This window comes from Aquarana catesbeiana, linkage group LG09 (assembly GCF_042186555.1).
Source record: "Aquarana catesbeiana isolate 2022-GZ linkage group LG09, ASM4218655v1, whole genome shotgun sequence".
In the NCBI taxonomy this organism is placed as follows: Eukaryota; Metazoa; Chordata; class Amphibia; order Anura; family Ranidae; genus Aquarana; species Aquarana catesbeiana.
The window spans coordinates 150,563,255-150,576,621 of NC_133332.1; the positions used below are offsets into that span (position 1 = coordinate 150,563,255).

General features: G+C 39.1%; 1 protein-coding gene across 1 annotated transcript; it reads right to left on the reverse strand.

The window, feature by feature from the left end:
* Positions 1-235: 235 nt before the first annotated feature.
* LOC141108062 (protein EOLA1-like) lies at positions 236-10,957 on the reverse strand. The gene is made up of 2 exons (XM_073599272.1): positions 10,522-10,957; positions 236-2,359 (listed from the first exon to the last, which is right to left on the reverse strand). Exons 1-2 carry the CDS (start codon positions 10,772-10,774, stop codon positions 2,148-2,150), a joined length of 465 nt encoding a protein of 154 aa, XP_073455373.1. The 5' UTR covers positions 10,775-10,957; the 3' UTR covers positions 236-2,147.
* Between the last annotated feature and the right edge of the window lie 2,410 nt (positions 10,958-13,367).

The window sequence follows — 13,367 nt, forward strand, 5'->3', positions numbered from 1 at the left end:
GTTTCACGCATTTTAAGCCTTTTTTTAACAGTTAAGCAATAAATATGTGCTTATCAGAAAGGGTTTCTTACACAGGAAATGTTTTATAACAGAAACTGCCAGTTTTGTAATCTGATTAACCTGTAAGGGTTCATTCTGATAAAGCAAACCAAGATGTTGTTAGATATCTTTTCACTTATAACTTGATACATGCATTCATCTAAACACCAAAACATTTTAATAAAGCAGTGAACTGTTAGGACATCTGGCAAGTTTTTTAATCTTTTAAATATGGGAACCATCTCTTTACTACATGTCTATTATTGGAAAAATAAACTGGAAATTAAGGGAAATTCCCACCAATGGCAACAAAATAAGTGATTAAGAAATAGAGGCAAAGAAGGAAATAAAGTTAAAAAGTTGGTAAAAGGTCTGATATAAACTGTAACAGAGGTTATAAAATTTTACTGATTTCCAGAACTAAAAAAGTTTTTGCTGGAGTTAGGCAAATAGATATAAATACTAACTGGATGACATTTAGTTTGCTAATGCCCCTTATATTATGAGAAATTGCCTTTTTTTTTTCATCCCATGCTGCCAATCTCCTCAAGTCTCTTTCAGCCACATGCTGTTTGCACTTCAGCAGTGGATGACCATAATTGCTCTGAACTTGCACCCAGAAAGTGGACCATTCCTGCACAAAGTGTGTCATTACAGCTAATTATTATCTTCACCATAGGTGCATGTGACAAGGAAACTGGGAGATAACTATCACCCCATAACAGGAAGTGGTGAATAAGGACATGGCAGGATTTCCAGTAATTCTTTAAAGTAGAATTCCAGGATAAACCTAACTAGTCTTAAAATGCTCCTTCTCCCTTCTTAAAACCTATGCTGACTAACCTGTGTAAGAAGGATAGATTTTTATATATATATATATATATATATATATATATATATATATATATATATGTATAGATATAGATATAAATATATATCATACACATATATTTATGATCCCCTGGTCAGCCAGCGGTGGCTGCAGAGAAAAGAGTGCTCAACAACAGCTAGTAAAGTCTGGAGCTATGACGTCACCCATAGACTACTGTGGCCCATCCAATGTTTGAGCTCCCTCCTCTCCCCTACAGTTGCTGCTGACTGAAACAGGGGAGCTGGATCATGTAACCGGACCAGAGCCACCTGAAAATAGATAAGTATATACATCATTCTTTAACAGGTTAGTCAGCATAGATATTAGGAGGGGGGAGGGAGCATATTCAGACGAGTTAGGAGGGGGGGGGGGGGGGGGGGCATTTTAAGATTAGTTAGGTTTACCATAGAATTCTACTTTAATGAAAGTTCCAGACATAAAGGATAAGTGCTCTTTTCCCCTTGCCCTCCACAGATACATACTTACCTTGATCCAGTGGCCATGGCCTTTGGTGTTTGTTTACATTCAGCACCACAAGTCTTTAGTGTTCTAGCTGTGTCTATGCTTTACAACTCCCATAGACTCCTTTTGGGGCTTGTTTACCTCCATCTCTGACCTTGGAATACTGAGTTATAAAGGTCTATGAAACTGCAATACACAGGCAAGAAGACTTGCAATAATGGAAATAAAAACTGGAGGCTTTGGGCTGGATTGAGGTATGCTTCTGTGAAGAAGGATGAGGGATTGGATTAGGTTGGGGGAAAGAGGCCAAAATAGCCAGAACGCTTTTATGAGAAGTTAGTGCTTGGGTTTAGTTCTAACATAAGGCACCCTTCACACGCGTGATTATATACACACACTCCGGATTCCAGCTTCAGGAATCAACACCGCTGTTCATATGTATCTGCACACCAAGCCGTTGTCTGTGGTTAGGGATAGATGAGCATCTCTGGATGCAGATAAAAGCTTTGTGTGCAGATATATACGAACAGCGCCGCTGCTATTCGCATACACCTGTCACCTCAGCCGCAAGAATCTACCGATTCGTTTTCTGGTATCTGGTGTATGTGTCTAAAGGCAGTCTAGTGAACAACCTCATCATTTAACTGTTTACTTGCCAAAGGTTTGTGAAGTACACTTAGTCCATGTTTCATTTACATTTGGAATACAACAAAATTATACAGCACAAAAGTGGAAATGTTTTTTTTCAGCACCTGCAAGCTGTAATGTCATCCAGTTATGAAGGTATTAAATGATAGGGGATGGTCACTGTCCAAATGTCTTTGCCGCCTCTCGCTGGAATTGGTTCCAATAACCACCTGGGGTTGGAAACAGCAGTCAGGTATTTCCCTTGTAGGCCAATCAGCAGAGCTTTTTTTTCAAGTTCCAGGGTGTCTTCAGTGGGCACATCATCTGTACATTGCCAGGTATCTCCGATGTCAATAAGACCTGTTTATAGAAGAGGAGAACAAATACATGGGATTGTAGGTCACACTGTATATTCATAAATAAGTACACTACAACAGGTTGGTGTTGAAAATGGCCGCAGCACCTTTATTGGTGTTAGAATTAAAACAAATAACTTTATTCAAATAAATAATGAAATATCAATAAATATTCTTTCAAATTCAAACCAATTCTAACTCGCTCAGTCATAGGACTCGAGCTATAAATAAATCATTTAAATAAAACCAAGTCCCCACCAGCCGGGTTTTGAAAACAATTGTTCGATGCAATTTTGAAGACCTAATTTGAAAATGTCAAGACCAACATCTGAAAGATGTACGCCATCTTGTCTGTAAAGACTGGGAAAACCTCCTTCCAAATCTATGTGACGGAAGGTAATCCCCCCAATTGATGGTAAAAATTTTTCAATTGAATGATTAATTCTCCGTCTTATCTTTTCCAATGGTCTGTTGTCCTTAGAGTACAACCAATGTAAGCGAGAGACCATCTCAGAGAAAACAACACAAGTATTTGGAAACATTACTCTTAAATCGGAAGGTAAAGATAGGTTGGAACCATAACAACGCTGTGAGGCTCTCTTATGAGCCCAATAAATGTATGAATGGCCAAATATCCATATGCAAGATTTGGCACCTAGAATCAAAGAGACAAGTTAGGTCGGATGTAAATGTTAAATCTACTAGACTCCCATCTACCCAATCTCATAATGACCTCATCACTCAAACCCAATCTTGCAGCTTCTGTAGCAGCTCCAATTCTGAAAGAATGAGTAGAAAATTTAAAAAGCGAAAGGCCTAAATAAGAAAAACAACTTCTTAATACTGCTGAAAACTGAAAATTTTGACATAGGAGAGGAATCATAATGAACAAAAAATTGCTGACCTGAAACTGGTCTGACAGCAAGGTATTTTTTTTTAATTAATAAAGGACAGGGGATGGAGTCCCCAAAAGCAAATAGATTGAGCCATTGACCTTTACCTGATCTATCCGTTTTGGATTTTCTGACAAAAACAAGGACCTTATCTTCCGAAAAAGACACTTCTGATAAAAACAAACCTTCTAAACTGTGTTTGTTATTTGGTAACATCTCAGATATACGAAAAGCCAAAAAGCAAAAAACATCAAAACAAAAGCAGCATGAAATAATATAGCCTCATACTCTGAGATGCAAACAAAAGGAGTAGCCAAACACAGCTTTGATAATAATTCCACAGTAATTGGCCTGCGCCTATCTGGAGTCAAGTTTTTCTTCCGTAAATCCTTTAAAGCTTGTCTAACAGAAAAGAAACTGTTACAAGCTGGAAAATTATTCAGCTTCAAGAAAAAAAGAGACTCCAGCTAATATTTTATTAATGTGGTTAAAAGGAAAATTCCGATTGAATTAATGAACACAGAAATGCTAAAATTAAACTCTCAGAAGGCGGTAGACCCGTAGAGCCCAATTCTTTATTGAAATTCAGCCACCTTTCCCATGCAACTGAATAATCAGTCCATGTTTTAGGAGCGATCAAATGCTTTATTACCTGAATTACTGGATTTAAATTAAATCCCAAAGATAACTTGGGCAATGGTGCCCAACCAGATCTGCATGAGGTAATAGCTGTCTGAAGCGAGCCATCTGGAATCGAGATAAGGCATCAGCGATGACATTAAGATTGCCTGGTATATGTTTCGCCTTATTCCAAATGTTTAATTTTAAGCATAATAGAACTAAATAACGCAAGAGTTTTTTGACTAATACAGATTTTGAAGAAAGGCAGTTTAAAGCAAATAATACACCTCTATTATCTGTATTGATAATAATTCTTTTGTTAGCTAGCTGATCACCCCAAATTTCCAAAGCAACTAAAACTGGAAAGAGTTCCAGCAAAACTATGTTCTTTGTAAATTTGTTAGCAATCCAAAGGGGGGGCCATGAGCCCGAACACCAATGTGAAACGAAAAATCGCAGCAAAACCTTGAGAACCAGCAGCGTCTGTGAATAATTCTAAATCTGCTGCGAAAACAAAGTCTTCCTGGAAAAAAGATCTGCCATTAAATTCTTGTAGAAATTGGGACCGTACCAGTAAATCCTCTTTAAGAGCACAAGTCAACCTAATGTGGGAAAAAGGGGATTTGAAGCCTGACATAGCCAAAGATATCCTTCTAGAAATATTTAATAAGATCTTTTTTCTGCGCAGGAAGAATGAAATGAAGGATTGTAACCTATACATTTTTTGAGCAGGTAATTCAAACTGGAATAAGTGCGTATCAATCTTAATGCCTAAACATTCAATGATTGGAGATGGAAAAGTATTTTTTTCAATTGCTAATGTTGAAGTGTTTTGTTAAAAGGAAAAATAACCTGAGGACTAAGGTGCATATTAAAGAATTTGGTGGGCCAATGAACAGGAAGTCATGTAGATAATGAATAATTCCAGTATGACCAGATTCAAATTGTAGTACCCACTGAAGAAAAGAAGCAAAAACTTCGAAATAATAGCAGGACAATGAGCAGCCCATTGGAAGGCATTTATCACAGAAAAAATAACCTTCCAAACAAAAACCCAGTGAATTGTAAGATTCCGGGGCAATGGGCAATAATCTAAAAGCTGATTGGATGTCTGCTTTTGCTAATAAAGCACCCCGACCAAACTTTTGAATAATTTGGATAGCATCATCGAACGTAGCATACTTGACCGAAGTCGATAATGGATCAATTTCGTCATTTAGAGATTGACCCACAGGAAACGATAGATGGTGAATGAGCCTGTAGGAATTCGGCTCTTTTTTAGGTACTAAACCTAACGGGAAACTCGAAAATTAATAAACGGTGGTGAGATAAAGGGGCCAGCAATCCTATTGGCTGCAATTTCTTTTATTAATTTATCCCTAACTATTTCAGTATGGAGGGAAACTGATTTTAAATTTTTTGATAAATGACAGCCTGGACCTGTAAAATAGGGAGTTTAAAACCTGTTGAAAAACCTTCAATTAGTAATTGAGCTTTCACCTTGTCCAGGTATAACATTAACCATGGATGCATTTCGACTAGCCTCACAGGCGTGCAGGCCTTTTGTATGATCCCTGAGGACTTGATTGCTAGATGTTCTTTTAGAACATCTTGAGACTGGGTGGCTACCAAAACAAAAAGAACATTCATGACGATAACGACATGAATTCAACCATTTGCATTGATTTTCATTAAATGCGTAACATGTTCCTTTTTTATAAACTGATGCTAACGCATTTGAGGTCAAGTTTGACTAGGGCTGTGGTCTTGTATATATGGGCTTCTGTGGGATAATTAAGTTTATCCATAGCCCCACATCTTTGTTACCCCATTTTAAATTATGATATATTGCAATTTTTGGACGGAAAGATTCATCATAACTAAACCATCCCAAACCACCAAAACTTTTATAAGCTTCCAGAATATGTTCCAAATGTTGAAAAAGCCCAGTACATTTCTCTGGATGCTTCTTCCCCATTATTGCAGAGAATATACAAAATGCCTGCAGCCAATTAAAAAAGGATCTAGAAACAGGACGGCGTCTATCCTCCATACTATCCTCAGATCTTTTATCCGTTTTTATGAAATCTTTCGCAATAGGTAATAAAGATAATAAATCCAAAAATTCGCCCCTTACAGTAGTGATTATCTGCTTTTTTGTACTATAAAGGGCTAATTTTAGTTTTTTTTTACCCCATTATGTTAATAAACGTCTTAGACCTGGTTCACATCTATGTGTTTTTTGCAGAAACGCCCTACAGTTCATTTACATGGTTTCCTATGGGACACATTCACATCTATGCTTTTTTCAGGCGCTGCTTATTTGGAAAGGGTCAGGGACTTTTGTTTAATGCAAAATTGTGCTTTTTTTGGTTCAATATACTTCAATGGAGAAGCTGCAGAAAAGCATGTAATGCAATTTTGCAGCAATTTGTGTTTTTTAATTGCCCAACAACAAATTGGCCAAAAAAAAAAAAGCAAAAAAACGCAAATCGCAGCAAAATCACATGTGCAAAAATCAAAAAGCACAGCAAAAAACACTGCATAAACAGATCAAAAGCAAACTGCATAGGTGTGAACCGAGCCTTATGCTGGCCACACCGATCAATTTTCAGACAAGAATATAGAGACAAAAAAATCTTTGTACATTCGCTGAATGAAAGAATGTTTGAAATTTTCACTTGTTTTTAACATTCTGTTTTTAAAATGAATTTAATTTCTGAACGAAAACCACATACACTGTTTGAAAATTCCTTTCACCAAGAAGTTTTCTATTTCTATTTCTATTTCGTTAAAATTACTTTTTTTTTAAGTTTGACATTGTTTTTAAAATAAAAAAAATTTGATATCTGAGTCTGATGATATTTACCAGATTCACCCTTTAATAGTATGTACAGTATATATCCTCTAATAGCATATACAGTATCTCTCTTCTAATAGTATATACATTATATCACCTCTAATAGTATATACAATCTCTTCTGTCTGTTATTCTCTGAGTGGATTAGATATTTTGCTCTCTAACCATATAGTTGGTTATTTATATTTATATTTACCACTGCATAGAGATATTTAAGAATAAATTGCCTTTATTTTAAAACTTTACGTATTAACTACCGTAAATTATACACCACACTTTTTTTAAGTTTATTAACCGATTAATCGATTAATCCAAACAATAATCGGCCAACTAATCGATTATGAAAATAATCGTTAGTTGCAGCCCTACTGGAGAAGGAGATAAATTTGTGGGCACAGATGTAGGATTATTAGTAAATATATGCTCATTAAATTTATTTAATGAAACTAGTAATTGGTTAATTAATTCCTTTTGAGAAATTTACCGACTGGACTGTATTCAGAATGACTGCATCTGACTGGAATTTGTATACCTGGCGCTGCTTGACTAATATCACCTGTAAGGGAGGAAAGAGACAGAGGGGCTCTCACAGCATCCAGCCTGGCTGGCCTGGATGCAAGTGATGCCACATTTGACTGAGGTATCTGCCTGGACTGACTACCAGCATACTGTGGCGACTCCTGTATTGTAGGTAAAGCCAGGCTTGCAGGGGGAGAGTCCGGAGAAACATCTGTTAAACTAGGCAAAGCTGCTTCATTCCTGGGCTGAGTTTCCCTGAGTGGTGTGGATGATGTGTGTTCTGCCCCTGCCTCGGCTATTGAGGCTTGGAGAAGGGGATAAAACTCTCCTACTTCTTTTCCCCCGCCTGTTGCTTCTTCTAACCCCTTGCACTGACTCCGCTTGCTCAGTTATAGCCACAATTCTATCTTCACTCACCGCTGCTGTTTCTAAAAAAGAACGATGTGAGGGTAAGCTCCGCTGAATGCTGTGAGCCTGTGAGCGCTGTGCTGAGTCAGAGGCAGCTGTCCGAGATTCACAGAGCGGCTCCATAGCTCGCTGTTCCGCTACATTACCCACAGGAGTGTCCGTTTCTGAGAGAGCTAAACACCGCTGGAGCCATTCGTCACCTCCTTCCGCTTCAGCCCTTTCAAGGACTCTTCTTACTAGGGACTTCATGCCCAGAGACAGCCCAAGCCAGCCAAGTTAGCGCAGCGGAGCTCAAGCTTAAGCCGCCTCAGGGCAAGTGTGAGCGGGTCTGTCATGCAGAGGCTTATATAGCCTCTCAGTCTGAGGAAAAAACGTTTTTCCCGCTCCTTGCCTCGTGACCAGCCCGCCCCCTCTTTTTTTTTTTTTTTTTAGATTTTTTTTTTTTTTTCAAATTAAAAAACTTTATAATTAATTTTCTTTTTTGGCGACCACAATCCCATGATGCGGGCGCTTTATTGTGCCCACTATTCATTGGTTGAGTATATATAGAGTTTTCCATGCAGAAAGCTACAGTATGTTTCTATATTGCTGGGAATGAGAAAAAAGAAATTGGACTAAAATCCCAATCCTGGAGAAAATGTTGCTATTGGCTCCCTGCTCTACTAATGTGACCAGAAGATTAGGCATTTGATCATGTAATCTCTGCTGGAAGGAAAGTTCTTCAGGAAAGCAGCTGATCCTCTCAAAGTGTAGTAGTCAAAACATTTTTATTTTTTTATTTTAGATAGAGTGTGAAAAGATTAGAACTCCTGTCAGGTTTTACTGCAATCGAAGGTTGTGTTGGAGAGATTTCCTCACTTCCTGTCTGGTAAAAAGGTTGTTCACGGGGCAGGAATTAGGGGTGAACCGCACTAACCGCAGCATTGACGAAGGATGAGCTCAGGCATATTTGGATAGGAGTGCGAACCTGCCTGAGTTGTCTCACTGGGAAGCTGTCAAAGCCGACAGCCAATCATAGGCGATGGAGGTATTTCTCGCCCCACATGTGCACATAGGCAAGGGGTGTGTATAAATGTGTCTGCGGCATGGGGAATGCCTATGCCAACTATGATTGGCTATCGAATTTGACAGCTTCCCAGCAGGGTAGATCTGATGGGTTTGACTTTGTGTCTGAACAAGCATGAGCTCATGCCCTCCCTTTTAGATTGTAAGCTTGCAGGGGCAGGGCCCCTCTAATCCTCTTGTTGTGAATTGTACTGTTGGTGTATTGTCACCCTTTATATTGTAAAGCACTGCGCAAACTGTTGGCGCTATATAAATCCTATATAATAATAATTACTGATACAGACATAAGTAATAATGCTCTTTTAACCTCTTCCTGTCTGCCATATGTACAAATACTTCCTCGGACGGGAATGGTGATATTACGATCATAGCTGCAGCCATGATGGTGGTGGTGGTATCACTTTTTAGAGCAGTTGATGGGCTTTCATGTAAAAGTGATCCGAGTGGCTCAGCCATGTCATTACTTTTACAGGCAGCAGAAGGTGGTCCCCCTCCCACCACCCCTTTTACCAGGCTCTTTTGTCCTGCTGGGGGGGGGGGGCAATATAGATGAAACCAGCCACACCGGATTCACTACACAGAGTGAGAAGAACTTCCATTGTTCCTAACCCACTGTGACATCAGAAACTGAAAGCGACAAGGATTTTGTCACTTACAGTTTGTTTGTTTACAAGCCATTACCAGCTTGTAAAGCACCCGATCAAACTGATTTCAGTTTGATCAGATGCTTTGGAGGGCAGAGGAAAGATATGGGGTCCAATACACTCAAGATCTCTCCATAAAAAACACCTGTCATGGCCCATTTTTTAATAAAAAAAATAAAAACAAGAGGTGCATTGTAAAACAAATACATTTAAATAAAATAAATAATAAAGCAAAAAATAAATTAATTAATGCACCCCTGTCTTTTAAAGCATCACTTATGGAGATTTTTAGTTGTCATAAAAAATTGCGTATGCAATTTTAAAGCACAACATTGTTAGATATCTATTTACTTGGCGTAACATAATATTTTATATTTTACCAAAAAATTGGGTATTATATTATGTTTGTGTGCACTAAATATAATTCAAATGTATTGTCTCCTGAAAATTTCCGTTCGATAACCTGCTGCACAAATATCGTGCAACATAACAAATTGCAACAACAACCATTTTATTCTCCAGGGCCTCTGTGTATATATGTGTAACAAAATGCAGATTTTTACATGTATAAAAGAAATGTCAGAAATGACCTGGATTGGAGGTGGTTAAACCTAAGTAGCAGAATGCTAAAATCTGTGTCAGCTTTTTATTGTTGTATTTTTCCATTTCCCTTATTTCGATCCGCAGATCCCTGGATATGGCTGGGGCCTCATTCTCATGGGCGCGGAGGGCTGTACAGTATGAAGAAGGCATAGGTTTATGCAGCTAGGAGTGACAGATGTTTGCATACAGCGTTCTGCACAAATCAATGACAGCCTGCAGCTCTATGCGTGTCATTGCACATCTGAGCAGAATGTTTATTCCAGGGATAATCATCTGTCCCTGTCTACATACAGACACTTGGATATGCTCTCACACCAGCACAAGCGCAGCCTGTCACTTATCTGTACAGGCGGCTGTATGCAAACAGCTGTCACTCCAATGCCTAGGCTTTAAGTCACATGACCTGGAAGCAAAACAGATTTTTTTTTCTCCAGTGGTAATTTTTTTTCCACCCATCTTTACTCTTGCAAGACTTTACCCTACAGGTTCTATTTGTATTAGGAGTACAAAAAGGATAATCAGGTAGCAGTTCAAATAAAACCGGAATACATACCAGCAATGACTCCCCTGCCAAACTGCTCCCCTTTATCTAAGAGTTGCTGCACACGAGCAGTGGGCATCCCCAGTCTGTCCTGCAGAATGTCCCTCCAGTCCTGGCCATCCCAGTCCTTCACTGCTATGTGTATGGCTAGAGTGTTGTTCTGATGATCGGCCAGCAGAGGGCGCCAGCGCGTTTCCACAGTTTTCACCCCGTTCAAAAGCAAACCAGCATAGGGTTGCCGGAAAGACAGACAGCCGAGCTGCATGACCTGCCGCGTCTGTCCCGCTCGATAGGATTATTATGTGTTTGTACACAAGTTTATAAAACTTCTGCTCTAACACTGTAACACTATATGGAGCAATTTACCCTGAACACGCTATAGCCGGAAGAGACGGGCTGCCGCTGCAGAGCCATCTGCGGGCTAAGAATGGGATCAGCAGAAACTACATTTCCCAAAATTCCCTCTGCTTTTGTATTGAACAAGAAAACTTTATTACCCAAGGAATGTGAGCATTATATAGAACAGACATGAGGTTCAATTCTTAAAACTTTAACACCAGCCTAAGGCTCTCTATTTCCAGACATTTTATCTAAATTGTATTAATCTGTACTCAAAATAACTCTCATTTTCTAGAATAAGGATATTCATCCTGGTGTGTTAGATTTGTAAGGAGCCAATGATCCTTTTGAAGTGGACCTTAATCATGACTTCCCAGTGCTTGCATCATTATGTATGGGGGTTGGAGACCTAACCGGGCCGTATATTACCATAATGCGGTCAGGGTCATTGCATTTGTTTGGCAGCAGAGACTTAGAATTATTGTCTTTTTTTGTATTTCTTTTAAGTTTGGATCCAGTTTATTGTGAGAAACAGAGATGTTGTCATTGCTGGCCATCTGTTGAAAATGCTTCTTGTCTGACTATATTTAATATTACTGACCTGCTGTCTTGTGTACTTCATACCTCTCAACTTTTTAAGATGGCAATGAGGGACACCTATCAGCAAAAGTATGCAGGCATAGGACACACCCCTTGCCACACCCCCTTAAAGGAGAATTGTACACAAAAAACAAGATTGGTTAAACCCACAAATGTTTTTTTACCACTATTATTCCTTTATTTGGGCTTTTGGAATTTACAAATGCAGCAATTTAAAAATCAGATGAAAGGTTTAGCACTTGGAATCACTTTTTGATAGATAAAAAGTGCATTTTATATACATCTATATAGATCAGACCAAAATGAGGGACAGAGGATGAGGGACATTGCTTCAAATCAGGGACAGTCCCTCGAAATCAGGGACGGTTGGGAGCTATGGTACTTTTGAGTCAGATAAGAAAAGTCCTTATGTGAATATTTCTTCCTAGTCATTGGGTCAACGTATTGGATCAAAGGCAGGAAATTAGTATTTTTAACCACTTCAATACAGGGCACTTAGGTGTCCTTTTATGAAAGTGCGGTAAAATACCGCTTTTCAGTTCTCAGGCATTCTCAGAGGAGATCGCTCTCCTCTGAGTGCCTGTTTATGAAAGTGTGTAGATCGCTTCTCATGTTGAGTTGAGGAGCGATCTACAAACGCCGGGAACTCCTGAGAATGGCTCCTCTCACTGTAATCTCGTGTGATATAGCGGGATTACAGTATGAGGAACCATAAAATACAAAAGTTTAACACAAATCAGCACACATTATTCCCCAACATATTAATAAAATAATAAAGTTAAATTCCCCCTACACAATATACATTAACCTAATTATAAAAAAAACATTGTTTTTATCAATATTTAAAGATCATACATGTCCCTATTTAAATGTGAATGGTGTATAGTAAATGAATGTAATGCACATATGTAATGCAGCTATACACCATTCATATAAATGCAAAATACATTTATAATCATTAAAAAAATAATTTTAATAAAGTATACAAGTATAAATATTTATTAATAAATTAAAATAAAATATATTTCATTATAGATAAACATAAAAATTGATAAACTGGTGCGATGCGAGAACACTGCGAATCCACTGCGGGTTCCCGCATCGCACCGACTCGCATGTCAGTTCACACTGCCATATGCGAATCGCTGGGGAGTGTCAATACATTGTTAAGGACACCCCCAGATCAGCTTGCATATCGCACTGCGAACTGACAGTTCGGACATGAATCGGATCGCATATGTGTGAACACACATGCGATCCGATTCTGGTCCGAACAGAAAAAAGGGTCCTGTGCGTGTTTGCACCGAATGCGGTGCGATATCAGCCATACTATCTGTACAGCTGATATCGCACCGCACAGACATTGCATGTAATGTGAATGGCAGTGTGCTGCAAAAACATGCGATGCCTGTGCGATGTCCGGCATCGCACAAGTGTGAACTGGGCCTAAAAGTTAACACCCCCAAATCAGTTCGCATATCGCAGTGCGATCTGCAAACTCGGACAGTAATCGAATCGCATGGGTGTGAACACCCATGCAATCCGATTCTGCTGTGGACCAAAAAAAGGGTCCTGTAAGAGTTTGGTCCGAGGGCAATGCAAATTTAGCAATACTATCTGTATGGCTGAAATCGCATCGCACAGAGATCGGATGTGATTTTGCACTGCGGTGCGAATCACATCCGATCTCGGACACCGCAGCAGTGGGAACTGGCCCTAAATCATATTGCATTTGCACCAAAATGGTACAGGACCCTTTATTTGGTCCGCACTGGAATCGGATCGCATGGGTGTGAACACCCATGCGATCCGATTCCTGCACCATTACATAGTTCGCACTGCGATCTGTGAAATGATCTGGGGGTGTCATTACCTTTACATTGACACCCGCAGTGGTGCGCAGATGTCAATGTAGGTGC

Excerpts from the sequence above, each read along its gene's own strand:
- LOC141108062 (XM_073599272.1), bottom strand. The coding sequence starts at position 10,774 with ATGCAGCTCGGCTGTCTGTCTTTCCGGCAACCCTATGCTGGTTTGCTT. Across the intron at positions 2,360-10,521 it reads TGGCAGGGGAGTCATTGCTG|GTCTTATTGACATCGGAGAT; the intron begins GTATGTATTCCG and ends TTCTATAAACAG.